Below are 13,463 nucleotides of genomic sequence, written 5' to 3' on the forward strand. Positions count from 1 at the left end.
AGGGGTTTTCTCACTTTTCACAAAACACAACAGGACAGGGGCTACAAGCATTTGCTAAGTGAAACAAACCATACAGTTCAAATCACACTGCATACAGTAAATGTCCTTTCATCTGCTAAGAGAACCATACAAGTAACAACATCCCTTTCTTAACTGGAGAACCATCATTATGCATAGCCAAGAGCTTTCCTGATCTTACTCAACAAAAGCATCCTATGTTAAAGTGAGAAAGCTTTGGGTCAGTTTTACATTTGTACTTATCTCTGAGCTATTCTGCCTGATGTTACTGTCCAGAGTGAATCTGGTCTTTTACATCCCTAATTAACCTGTCAAGTAGTATTTTGAGTGCAGCTACCCTGCTTCTAGAAAACACTTCTAACTTGCATCTCTTGCGTATTTACAGCATGTGGATAACCACCCCCAGTTTGAGAAACACTCATAAAAGCATTCTGTATAATTTCTTGCATATTTTCCAGCATCTACATCAAATATGGAATATTGATGATCTTCAGAAGAAAAAAAAAACCCAAACACTTTGATGTTTTCACCAGTGTTATTACTTTTTCAGGAAAAACTTACTGAAAAATAAATTTCCTATTCTATAACTTTGTGAAGAAAAAGCTTCGGTCTGCCCTGTTATAGTAATTTAGTCTGTGATGGCCTTTGATCTGAGGCAAGAGTGAACGCCATTTTCAAAAAGCAACACGAAGAAAGAACTTGACTTATGAAATAAGATGTAACTGAACATTAGTGTGATTTGGGCAGACAACTGGAGGCAAAAAATGGTCGCTTTTCAGTAATAATCCTGAATGCTTCTATGTGTGTGTTTTGAAAAGATACTGCTCATATCCCACTTAACCAAGAATATGTAGGCGGTAATTAGGCACTGAGCCAGTAAGCCTCCAAGCAGTTTCTCTTAATACTGTAACATTAATTAGTACAAAATATGTCCTTGCTGAATAGATGCAGAGAATGGCCTAATTCATACCAGAAAGAATTAGAAGAGGAAAAAATAACCAGAGCTAATTACATAACATTTCTTTTTGTCAAGCAGTGAAAACCTGAAATAGAAGGGCAAACAAAACAAGCTCAGATAAGTTACATCAAGTCACCTATGCAAGATGAACAAGGGTACTAAAATGAACACAGAAGGAAAGCAGACAATAACATCTCTTAAAGGAATACTCTTGTATGTAGAGTGGAAGTGGCTGTATGATCATTTTTTCTGTCTCTATTTTCTAACTTTCTATGTATGCAGAAGAAGAAACATTAATATCCACTGATTTTGTTCAGCACTGAACAGTCAAATCCATCTCTTTCAGAAACAGACCCATTTCAAGTTCTTACAGACACTAACAAGGAGCTGTTGGCACATGAAGTCATACCTCTACTTCCACTAGACATACAAGCCCTGTTCACAATAAAAGCATCACTACAGCTAACAGAACCACCAGCTCTCATGCCTTCGATATTGCTGTGTCTGACATGCAACTTGACTATGGAAAGCTCTATCAGAATAACAAGAAACTTTCTGCAGCTACTTTCTTACACCACTGAATGTTACTGCCACTCTTATTCTTGGGATGAACTATTTCAGTAGGGAGATTATATTGTCTATGAAAATTAATTTATGCAAGTGATAGGAATCCATGTTTTTCTAATTAATGCCTGCAAAAGTAGGGTGGTAAGGCATCTTATAGCAAAACTTTGACCAAAGGGAGAGATGGAATTAAGGAAAATGAGGATATCACCTGAGTTCACTGGGCCAATTGTTCAATAAAGTCTAGGAAATTAATCTTAAATTGTTCAATAAGCCTGAGGAAACAATGCAACTAACGTTTGTTGGATAATTCCAGATAGTGAAATGCAGTTTTCTCAATCATCAGGGAAAACAAAACAAAATAAAACAAACATCAAGTCACCTAAGCTGTCACTAGAATGTTAAAAAGCTGAGGGGCTGCAACTACAGACACACTGTTATCTTTTCCAAATTTTGCATCTTTTGCAAAATTTATGCAAGATTTGCAATACTGTAACATTTGCCTTCTCTTCCTGTGAGACACCAGTAAGAATTCCCAGTAAGTTAGACAGCAGAATCTTAACTCTTCTGGATGTAATAAATGCATGGTTAGCTGTTACTTGGTAACACAGGTAACCACTTAAAATTGGTTGTTAGAGTAAACTTTAATAAGTAGAATTTTGACATACAAACAAACATGCTTAATGGAACTTCAGAAGCTCCCAAAGAGTACAGTAAATCACCCCAAAACATTTTGAAGCTTTATAAACAAAGCAAACTCATCTCCTCTTCAAAATATTTAAAAGCAGGAACTGCAGAAGACATGTTATATAATTCCATTAAAAAAAAAACCTCTCCCTGCTACTTCTTGCAGAGAAATCCTAGCCAAAATTATTCTCACAGAAAGAGTGTAGATGGCATAGAAGCAATACTGCCACTTTCAATATAAATTTCAAACAAGGATTTAGTGTGCCTTTATGTGAATGGGCTTAAGATTTACTTTTGAGTTCCACTGTATCATGAAACACATCAGGGCAAACTACCTTTAGAACACCTGAGTCAGATATCCAAGACACTGACAAAACTTTCCTTTAAATCAGACACATAAGAATGACCAAGCAGAGATTGCTGTTCAGAAGCAGGTTTTCACCAGCAAACTCTTAATAACAATCTAGCAGTTAAGTTATGAAGTTCAACCACGACAAGTGCAGGGTCCTACACCTGGGTCGGAGCAATCCCAGGCACGGCTACAGACTGGGCAAAGAAGAGATTCAGAGCGGCCCTGCAGAGAAGGACTTGGGGGTGCTGGTCAATGAGAAAATGAACATGAGCCGGCAGTGTGCGCTAGCAACCCAGAAAGCCAACTGTATCCTGGGCTGCATCAAAAGGAGTTGTCCTGGGTTGAGCAGCAGCAGTCATTTTTCTCCTTAGGAGCTAGTACAGTGCTGTGTTTTGATCTTTTGGCCTGGGAACAGTGCTGATAACGCCGATGTTTTCAGTTTCTGCTCGAATGTTTGGTCTGGCCAAAGACTTTCTGAGCCTCATGCTCTGCTAGGAAGGAGGGGAAGCTGGGAGGAAGCAGAGACAGGACACCTGACCCAAACTGACCAAAGAGGTATTCCATACCACAGCACGTCATGCCCAGGATGTAACCGAGAGTTACCTGGAAGGGTTGGGACTGCAGGGTTGGATGAGGTATCGGTCAGTGCTCTGCTGGGGGGAGTGGGGTGAGTTATTGGTCAGCTGGTATTGAGGTGTTGTATTCTTTCCTCTTGTTATTTCCTTTAGCACTATTATTATTGGTGGTAGCAGTAGTGATTTGTGTTATACCTTAGTTACTGGGCTGTTCTTATCTCAACCCGTGGGAGTTGAATTCTATTTGATTCTCCTCTCCGTCCCTCCAGAAGCAGGGGAGGGCAAGAAGCGGGGGAGTGAGCAAAAGAGGTTTGTGGTTGGGTTTAAACCACGACAGGAGTGTGACCAGCAGGTCGAAGGAGGTGATCCTGCCCCTCTACTCTGCTCTTGTGAGACCTCACCTGGAGTATTGTGTGCAGTTCTGGTGTCCTCAACATAAAAAGGACATGGAACTGCTGGAACAAGTCCAGAGGAGGGCCACGAGGATGGTCAGGGGACTGGAGCACCTCCCGTATGAAGACAGGCTGAGGAAGTTGGGGCTTTTCAGCCTGGAGAAGAGAAGGCTGCGTGGGGACCTCATAGCAGCCTTCCAGTACCTGAAGGGGGCCTATAGGGATGCTGGGGAGGGACTCTTTGTCAGGGACTGTAGTGATAGGACAAGGGGTAATGGGTTAAAACTTAAACAGGGGAAGTTTAGATTGGATATAAGGAGGAAATTCTTTCCTGTTACGGTGGTGAGACACTGGAATGGGTTGCCCAGGGAGGTTGTGAGTACTCCATCCGTGGCAGTGTTCAAGGCCAGGTTGGACGAAGCCTTGGGTGGGATGGTTTAGTGTGAGGTGTCCCTGTCCATGGCAGGGGGGTTGGAACTAGATGATCTTGAGGTCCCTTCCAACCCTAACTATTCTATGATTCTATGATTCTATGATTCTAAGTCCTGTTGCAGAAAGTTTTGGGGAAAAAAAACCCAAACCTTTCTAAAGCTGCTGAAGGTTTATTCTCAGTTCAAAACTAAACTAAGCTGGTATCACTTACAGACTATAACTCTCTGAGCATACCCATTAGTTTAAAAGCAATTACTCCCATTGAAACTTCAAATTCACCCACCAGAAATAAAGAGTTTCCAAACTGCACACCTATCACAGTATCAGAGTAATTATAACTGATACCCACTCTGCGCACACAGAACATGGCATGGTTTGTATCAGGACAAACCTGCCCAGCCAGAGATGCAGTATGGAATCCAAGAGGTGACCACAGCCTACACAGGTCTCCCATGATGACCAACCTAAAATAGTGCTTTGTTTAGAGTTTCATTTACTTCACCCTCTCCTGTGGGATCAAACACATGTATAAAAATTTACTAGATTATGCATACAGCATTAAGAATCTTCCTTACCTACCTTTGTGTTCCTGAAAATGTGCCTGTAATAAAGTATTGGCTGGTACACTAAACTTCACCTAGGGATGTATTTGCAGCTCAGCTTAATAAAATCAATAGGCAGTTTGAAAAAATAAGTCAAAAAATTGTTTCCTATCCTAAAACACCTCTCCTCATAGACCCTCATTCCCTAATGCGATTTTAATAATATTACCAATGTAGATAATAAAGCTTAAGGAATATTTTTAGCATAAAACATTTTCCTATAGCAAACAGAGTATGCTCCACTGACATAATTTTAAAATTCTCTGAATTCAAACTTTTCACTGGAAACTGTTTCCATTCAAATTTTCAGGTAACTAGACCCTTCATACCGAACACTGTTGAACAGGTTCTCAAAATCAAAATCAGCAAGGTTTATCTGGAGTAGTATATATAAAATAAATTTTGAACTTCAATATTTCAGTCTCTTTGCAGAAATGTAATTATTTTAGGCTGTAATCTTTCCAGCGTGTTAATTATTTGTCAGAAAGTAAAATAACAGTAATGTTCTTGTCTAATGCAAGCATCTGGAGCATTTTATGGATGTTTTTATGGACGTCAAACTTTGAAGCATCAATACTTTTGCTTCAGTTTTTCTTCTGCACAACGTACCAAGGGCACAGTCCTGCTCAGCTACTGCCACTACTTTTAGAAACAGAATTCAGGATGCTTCATCTCTGCTCTGGGTAACTATATCGTGTTTCGCTCAGTTATCCCATACTTCACATAACAAGGATTTAAACTTCAAAAGTTATCTCACTGTGTAACATATCCAATTAGTAAAGGAGGTGGGAAAATGTTCAAAATTAACTTTCTTATCTACAGAACAAGGAATAGGTGCACACTGCGAGGAACCAGGACAAGAAATGGATCTTCACCCTGATCCAGACAGGGTGGTCCTTGAAAGAAGTAGTCTACCTTTTACAGAAGGAACTAACTTCCTCTCTTCCTCCACCAGCAGAATCAGAAGGGGAAGGAAGGTTGCTTTCAGCTTCAGAGGAAAAGGCACATGCTGTCCCTTTTGACAACACCAACAGTATTAGTTCATAAGCTCCATGAGCTCATAATGTACTGCCATAATTCCACAAACTAATCTTTGTGCCTGCACACTGCAAGCACAGAGCACACTTTGAGGACACAAATCAAAAGCTTAACAATGGAACTGGTATCTGATCTGGTCAAAGGAAAGCTCTGAAAGCCTTTTACCTTATTTTAGATAATGAAAGATCTCACAGAACAGGGAGCAGTTTCTCAAATTCCGCAGCTCAGGGAGTGAATGATCTCAGGGAGTGAGTTTGCGTGTTGTCTTTGTTACAAAGCGTACTTCATTTTACTGCTGTCATTTAAGTAGAGATTATTAAGTAGAGATATTAACTAGAGACAGAGACATTATCTCTGTCTCTCAGATGTTTTGGAGAAAATGTTGCCTACAAAAAATCAACACCTGGCCTGACAGATCGAAGCATGGAACACTGGAATTAAATACACAAATGAGAGATACTTGAGCACATTTCTATATGAGAATGAAAAAACTGAGTCAGGGAAAAAGCTTAAGGCAGAGGCTCTGCCAAAAATGAGCATTTGTGTTGCTGCCAGTACCACACAGGTTGACTCAAACTCAAACAACCCAATTTTTAAAAAGATTCTGCTTGGTGGAAACTTCAGAGATCAAAACAGTTATAAATCAAGCGGATTTATTTAAGCACACTGTGAAATAATGTGCTCTGCCTCTCAATAGGAAGTATGACTTTCTGAGCTAGTGGGAAATGACACTAAGGCTTGGAATCTAGTTACAATGATACTGAGGAGGATGAATAAAAATTGGCTTAGGAAAACAACAGCTCAAAGAATGTTTTAAAATCAAATATAATTAGCTCAGACTACAAATGCTGGAAATTCTATAACGGTGACATTTTCCTGTCACCATTTTAATCCAAGCATATGATGAGACAATAACTTTCAGAAGACACTTCACAACAAAATTCAGATGAAAATAACTGCCCAGTGGCAGTTTCCTATGATCGACATGTCTCTCTGAATTACAGTATTTTTTCATGAAATATAAAAATACCACGTTCTACCTCTGTTACTCCTAAATTCATGTTTTTCCGTGTCTTCAGAGACTTTTCACAGCAGTTATATTCAACTTCAAACACTACACATCTTACATTATCAAAATACGAACATATCTGCATACCAAGATGTTCCAAAACATATTCAGATGAAAGCCAGCAGAAATATTTTGAGACTTAACACTAGCAAGATAAAGTTGCCACAAGATTTGCTACTGTTATCTTTAAATGTTGAAAAGTAAATAGCTCTCAGCAACCAGAAGCAAGCAGCAGAATGTACTTAGAGATTGTTCTGGCCTTACCTTAGTAAGGATAACACATTTATTGGCTGTAAGCAAATTCGCTTGTCTCTTGCTTGGTGGTTGGTGTGATTAGATGCTCAAGACCTTGCAGCAAGGTCGGTGAACTGCTTAGTGTGAATATGGGTAAGCAATGCTGAAGGAGCAAAAGCATACTTTCACCTCTGAATGAAGTAATCGAACAGGTAATTTGTGAGGCAAACGGCTAGATGAGAAACCATGGCTGACAGAGGCAAGAGAGCACACTAGGTGCTCTTCACAGACATCAGGAGAGCTTGCATACGAACGCTCCCTCATCATTTCTCTATAAAGACAAGAGATACACAGGAAAATTAAAACAATACTCACATAGTAAAAAGAAACACATATTGAAGCTGAAAGGTGGTCAGTATGGAACAAAATATGCTGTGCTAGTAATCTCAGAAGGGGAGATTCAGCTATGCCATGAGGTTGTGCATGAAGAAAGAAAAAGGCCTGTCTAGACAAGACAAAATTCACAAACATCTACTGAATAACAAATCCAGGGTAAGAGGCCTCAATAGGGGCAGAACAGTTCACAGAAGTACAGGACAATAAAAACACAGCAGAAAAAGGAAGAAGATAATAGAGGAGAAACAGGACCAAATAATTGGTTTCCTGTTCCAGTAACCAGAAAAGAAACAGGTCAAAATATACGAAATCTTGCACCAAGAATCAGGTAGTGCAGCTATTAGAACAGTCAAGATCCTGCTTCTGAAAGATCCACAATCAAAAGCCAAAAAAAAAGAGGGTATCATCACAGACTGAGACAAAAAAAAAGAACAGATCACAGATGAACGGGTGGTGATAAGGTACTAGGAAAACCAAACTAATACATGAAGAAATTATATTTTGTATTATATTTTTTATTTAGCATACAGAATGGATCAAAGCTAAGGAACAGCCTGGATTATACATACTAAATATAAAATGACAAAGGGACAGAAATGAAAACTACGTAATGAAAAATTGAGGAAACTTGTTTAAAAGAAGGTAAATGAGCAGCTAAGAGAAAACCCTCGCAGGAAATATGGAAGCTTTCCAGGATGACCATATTGAAAGCGTAAAGCCAATGGATGCTGCCAGAGCATCTGTAGGGCCAATGGATGATCAGCGTGTACAGTGAATGCAGGGAAACTAAATTAATTCTTTTACTCAGTGTGGGGAAATTCATATGCTGGATCCCTCTTTGTTAACAGGCAAATAACTGGTAAAATTGCAGCTACTATAGAAGCAGTATTGAAGAAATTAAAGAAAGGAATTTAACAAATCCTCAGGACTATATGGCATTAACCCAACAGTTCTCAAGCTCAGTTCCTAACAGTGGTGCCTAAACTCTAGTTTAAAAATTGCCTTAGGAGGCATGGATAGATTGGATAGTAGTAACTGCCAATCTAAAACAAGAAAAATCTGGCAAGATACAAAGACTACAGAAAAAAATGCCATACACCTTTATCAGGCAATTTAACAAAAAATTAAATAGTGGATAGTAATAGCGGACAGAAAGTTAAAGATCATGGTAGTGGTAACGGCTATTTCTTTTTTGCAGTTTTACTTTGCAGTCTCACTGGATTCTTTGAAGGAATGGGTGACAGTTGACTGAAAGTTTTAAAAAGCCCAGTAAAGTCAACAAAATTCTTTGCCAAAGGTTTTTAAGAAAAATAAGGTGCCACGATATAAGACAGAAGTCCTGACATAGATAAATACTTGCTCAAAAGACAGAATGGAGAGCGTAGAAGTAAATGGTCAGTTCTCAAGAGTAGGACTTGCATAATTCAGGTGGGATCTGCTACAGGATCTATGTTGTTCAACACACTCATAAACAAACTGGAAAAATGACCAAGCAATGATATAACTTTGCTTATGATATGAAGTTCATTAGGGTAGGGCTGACTGAAATGCAAAAAGGCCATTATAAACTGAGTAACTAGGCAATAAAATGCAAAATGAAATTTAATATAAATGAATGTAAAATAATGCATATGTATTTCACATTTTAAATGACAGGATCTCAGCAGACCATTACTGCTTAGAAGCAAGACTCTTGTGATTAGGACATTAATTTGTGAAGAACCATCCCCTTCTGTTTTCTAGTCTATGTAGTTTTTTGTTAGGGGATGCAGTTGATGATGAAAGTTTACATGGACCTCAGAGGTCTAGACAAAAGCCTATAACAGAAATCTATTAGGGCTAATACTTCCATAGCAAACAGCTCTGGCTCAGGAAACAAGTTAACAATAATTGAGTGTAGGGAGAGAATGGGAGTGTCATATATGCTTGCCCTGATCTGATTCTCTCCTCAGCATTTCCTTACAGATACTCTTGGATACAAGATAATGGCCTAGAAAAACTTCCGATCTAATCTGTTATGGCCATCTTTGATGGTAATACATTGTAGCATAATAAAGCCCACCCCAAAAAAAGAAACCCAAACCTGGGATGCATCAAGGCAGACACTTCCAGGTAAGACAGGTAGATGATATAGTTGTATAAATCTCAAAAGTGTTTAAGTGCACAAAGGAGCTAGGAGACAGGATATTATACAAAGGGAGGATGGAAGAGCTTGAACTGTCAGACACTCTTTACCAGTTCTGTCTTGTTAATGCTATAGCTTTAGCAATTTTTAAGTACAGTTTTGAATGTAACAAAGGTTATATGACTGGTTTTAGTTGTATTAAAAAAAGCATTCTTAAATAGTTGCAGAAATAATAAAGCATGAATAGCAAAGGTAAGGTAAGGGTCATCTTTCATTCGATGAAAAATCTTGTTGCAGTCTAGTATAACAAAAAGAAAGTAAATGGGGGCTGGATTAATTCACATTTCTTAAACCCCAGAATCAAAAAGAGAAGCAGTCTCATTTGAACACAATGAGAATACACAGTGAGCAATATCTCAAGTAGCAAAAGCAGATTTTTAATTTCTTAGTGTTTCAGTTATTACGAGAAAACAGACTTTATTTTTAATAACCCAGAAAGTTTCTGATTTTCTGATATTTTCAATCCAAAATGTGTGTTGTGTTATGTTTTATTTTGATCTTCCCAAACAATTTTTAAAAGTTCACTGGGACCTGATGGCTGTGCTCTGGTTGGGGAATAAATGGCCTTTTTCATTCTTAATATCATGGTGCTTTTGTCATAAAGTGCAATATCACATTTTTACATACTCCAGCACCACATATGTTGCATAATGGATGACTTTCATATGAACAACCTGATACAAGCAACAAAAAATATTTGGGGGTTAGTATCTCAAATGCATCTCAAAACCTCAAGTACTGCTTCCAACCCTTGTAAAGAAATCCCCCAAAGTCAGCCTGGGGCTGGATTACTTCACTTCTGCTTGTAAACAGCAGGAGAGGGTAAAAATGCAAATTAATACTCCAAATATAGATTTGATGGCCACTGCCTCTGCTGCACAAATTTTAGGAGCTACCATACCTTGAGGATTGCAGCACAAGCCATAGAATAGTTTCAGTTACTAACAGTGGGGATATCTCCTGTGTTCTACTGGCTGAAGAACTCTGTAGGTTTTCCTGGTGAGACAGTGGTGAAAATGTCCTAAAAATGCACAACTGGTATCTTTAACATTGAATGCAAGTAAATTAATGGAGCAGAAAGTACCAATCTTTGCCAGTAGAAATCCTGAACAGTTTGTTACATAGCTTTGCTGTATGATTAATACAAAACCTATATGGCAGTAGAAAACACATCTTTCAGAGAATATAACCCAACAGTAAAATACTAATCGACATTTATATTACCAGCCAAACTAGCAGTGAGTCTATAAACTCCTGTTTCAGAGCTGTTTAATACTTCAGCTATGAAACTAAACTTTGCACTGAAACTGGAAAAAGTTATCTGAAATATTTCAGTTATATTTTTTCACTAAAAAAGTGCATCCAAAATCCAAAAGATAATTAGGAAACTAACAACAGAACAGAAAGCTGGTAACGTTTTCAAAACACCTCTTAAGCACACACAACAATTTTAGTAAGCTTTCTTATTGTTGTTTTACATATTCAACAGCTAAGCTGGAAAAAACCCAGATGTACTCTGTACTGTATGTATTTCGATTACCTGCTAAATGACGCTTCTGGGGGACAGCATGTAAGCAAGGCGAGAAGACTGATTTTTGATGCCCAGTAAAAGAGTTAAACAGTAAAAGAGTGCAAGCACTGCTTTAAGTCAAGAACTTCAGCACTAACAATTCTAAAGTGCAACTGTCCATAAACAGATACAATGGACTTCACAGGTTTCTGTTAAGCAAGCTAGCAATGGAAAAAAAAGAAGTTAAAAGCAGTTTGTTTGCAAACAAAATCTTGTGTCAAAATCCTTTCATCCTAAATGTTTGTTTCCACTAAGAGATAGCAGGTCAACATCAAAGCTTTCATAAGATGGAAAAAAAAAGTCAGAATAACTGATACTAGCAGATTTGAAGATGAAACTCTGATTTGATGTTCATCATATTTGTTTTCGCAAGTGGTTCCAATTCAGTGTTTCTTATCACACTGAAGTATCTAGCATACTTAGTACACACAAACTTTTGTTTTTGCTATATTGTATATTACATATTTTCCTTTCCTCTAGAGCTCAGCATTTCACCTTTAATCCACTTGTTCCCCAAAATTCCACTCCATATTATTTTATAGTAATATATTTTATACAATTAAAATATCCACAAAGCAAACAACTGGCAACTTTCATTGACTAACATCTCCAGAATGGCTGAACTGGGCTATAAAAGCAAGGAAGCTTAAAGACCATTTTATGAAGACATGACTTTTAAGGTAAGCCTACATGCCTTAATCATTTTGGCTGACAAGGTGGTGGGAGAACTCTGATTTCTCCAATTATAAGTTCAATAGCTGAAATAAGTTTAAAAAGGTCATGTATAAAAGGCATAAAAGATTAATCTCATCATTTTCTGTGCAGCTTGATAAACTCCTAGACGCTGTAATAGCAGAGACAAATTAAGCAACTTTCTGACCTTTCTCTGATACACACCTTCACAGTTATTTAATGAAAATCCCAAAGATTACCAATTATTTTTCTAAAATGCTCATCCCTCTCTGACACGGAATTTGGTACTGCATTGCAAAGTTACTTTGTGGAAACACTTCATTTGAGTACCTTTAGTACAACTGCACAGTTGTAATAAACCCACTGATTTATTTCTTGGTTTGGCTTGGGGAAGAAGAGGACTTGAGGGGAAACAAGGTAAAGCAAGTGAGAGAGAACAAGAGGTAGAAAGTGAGAGAAAATAAGCAAGTAAGAGCACATATGTATGCATTCAAGGTAGACACACTAAAACCCTGAAAAAAATAACAATCGTGTTCACCAATATAATCCAGTATCAGGCCTCAGTATATCTACTAAAATCAGAGGCAGTACAGGCACACAGCTGTGCAAAGGTACACACTAAAGCATTTCAAGCAAAAGTGAGATTTCCAAGTTTTGTGTTAAATAATTTAACACTCAAATATTTATGATCTTTCCTGACTCAACGCCAAAAGTTTAACCAACATTTTGGTTAACTCAGAATTAATGTATTTTTTAATTGACTAATGTTTCAGAGATGTGACCTTTTGTAACTTCTTGACATGTTTTGAATGGTACAAAATAAATGCAGAAGGCTGGTTTGATCAAACAGTTTTCAGCTCAAAATAAAAAGCCACCTAGCCAGTTTATTATTTCTCTATAAATTAAATAGCAGAAAAAATATATTCACATATAGAAGTGTTTCTCTGGAACTATTCAGCTTTCTGTCTTTCAAACGTTATACTTAGAACTGATTTTCTGTAGTTAAGCAATATAAATATTTCACTGACAGAAATCTTAAGAGAACCTCCAACAATTTGGATACTAATGTAAAAATTATAGAAATATGTTGTGCTAACAGGCAGTTGTTCTCAACAGTATGACTAAATCTATATTTAAAAACTGTGCTATTTCCAGAAGTTCCTATAAATGCGATTTCATGTCAGCAAGTCTGACAGACAAAAAAATTCCGATAATCAAATCAACCAGATGGACCAACATTTGTGATCATACATTTCTTGAATAAAGCCTGTTAAAATTTCCACACATTCACACAGTAAAATGTATGAACAAGCCACAAGCTGTTGGACATTTCTAAACAAAATGAAAGACAAAACTATCAAGGAGGGTTGCAAAATTATCTCCAATTATTCATGTGTGTGAAAATACCATACTGACAGAACATACTGATTCTTCTCTGTGAATGCACAATCTTTTTCATCAAAGCAAATGAATCTGCTTCAAATAATATTCACCCAACTGCAAAATTCAGAGAATTCAAACAAGTCAGATAAATATTGCTGAAATTACTGAAGGTCTAAAAATCGATATATGCAAAATAACACCTATAAACTTTTAATTCCATGAATTATGCTGCCATCTTTTGGGGGGCATTAAAAGGTGATACAGCCCATTCAGAATCTTGTGCTTTATGAGAGATCTTACTATTTTTGTGTCAGC

At 37.5% G+C, this 13,463-nt stretch overlaps 1 protein-coding gene across 10 annotated transcripts in view; it reads right to left on the minus strand.

The window, feature by feature from the left end:
- The window catches only part of CRPPA (CDP-L-ribitol pyrophosphorylase A), a 141,178-nt gene that overhangs the window by 51,578 nt on the left and 76,137 nt on the right, over window positions 1–13,463 (minus strand). The window contains exon 10 of one of the 10 annotated variants that reach the window (XM_065666253.1): window positions 7,118–7,252. The exons of 8 other annotated variants lie outside the window; for them this stretch is intronic. In XM_065666253.1, coding sequence (XP_065522325.1) covers window positions 7,214–7,252 — 39 coding nt within the window. In that variant the 3' untranslated portion in view covers window positions 7,118–7,213. Of the gene's footprint in view, window positions 1–7,117; window positions 7,253–13,463 lie in introns of those variants that run through there. One more of the 10 variants, XR_010609879.1, reaches the window with a different exon arrangement.

Source organism: Lathamus discolor, chromosome 2 (genome assembly GCF_037157495.1).
Source record: "Lathamus discolor isolate bLatDis1 chromosome 2, bLatDis1.hap1, whole genome shotgun sequence".
Classification (NCBI taxonomy): domain Eukaryota; kingdom Metazoa; phylum Chordata; class Aves; order Psittaciformes; family Psittacidae; genus Lathamus; species Lathamus discolor.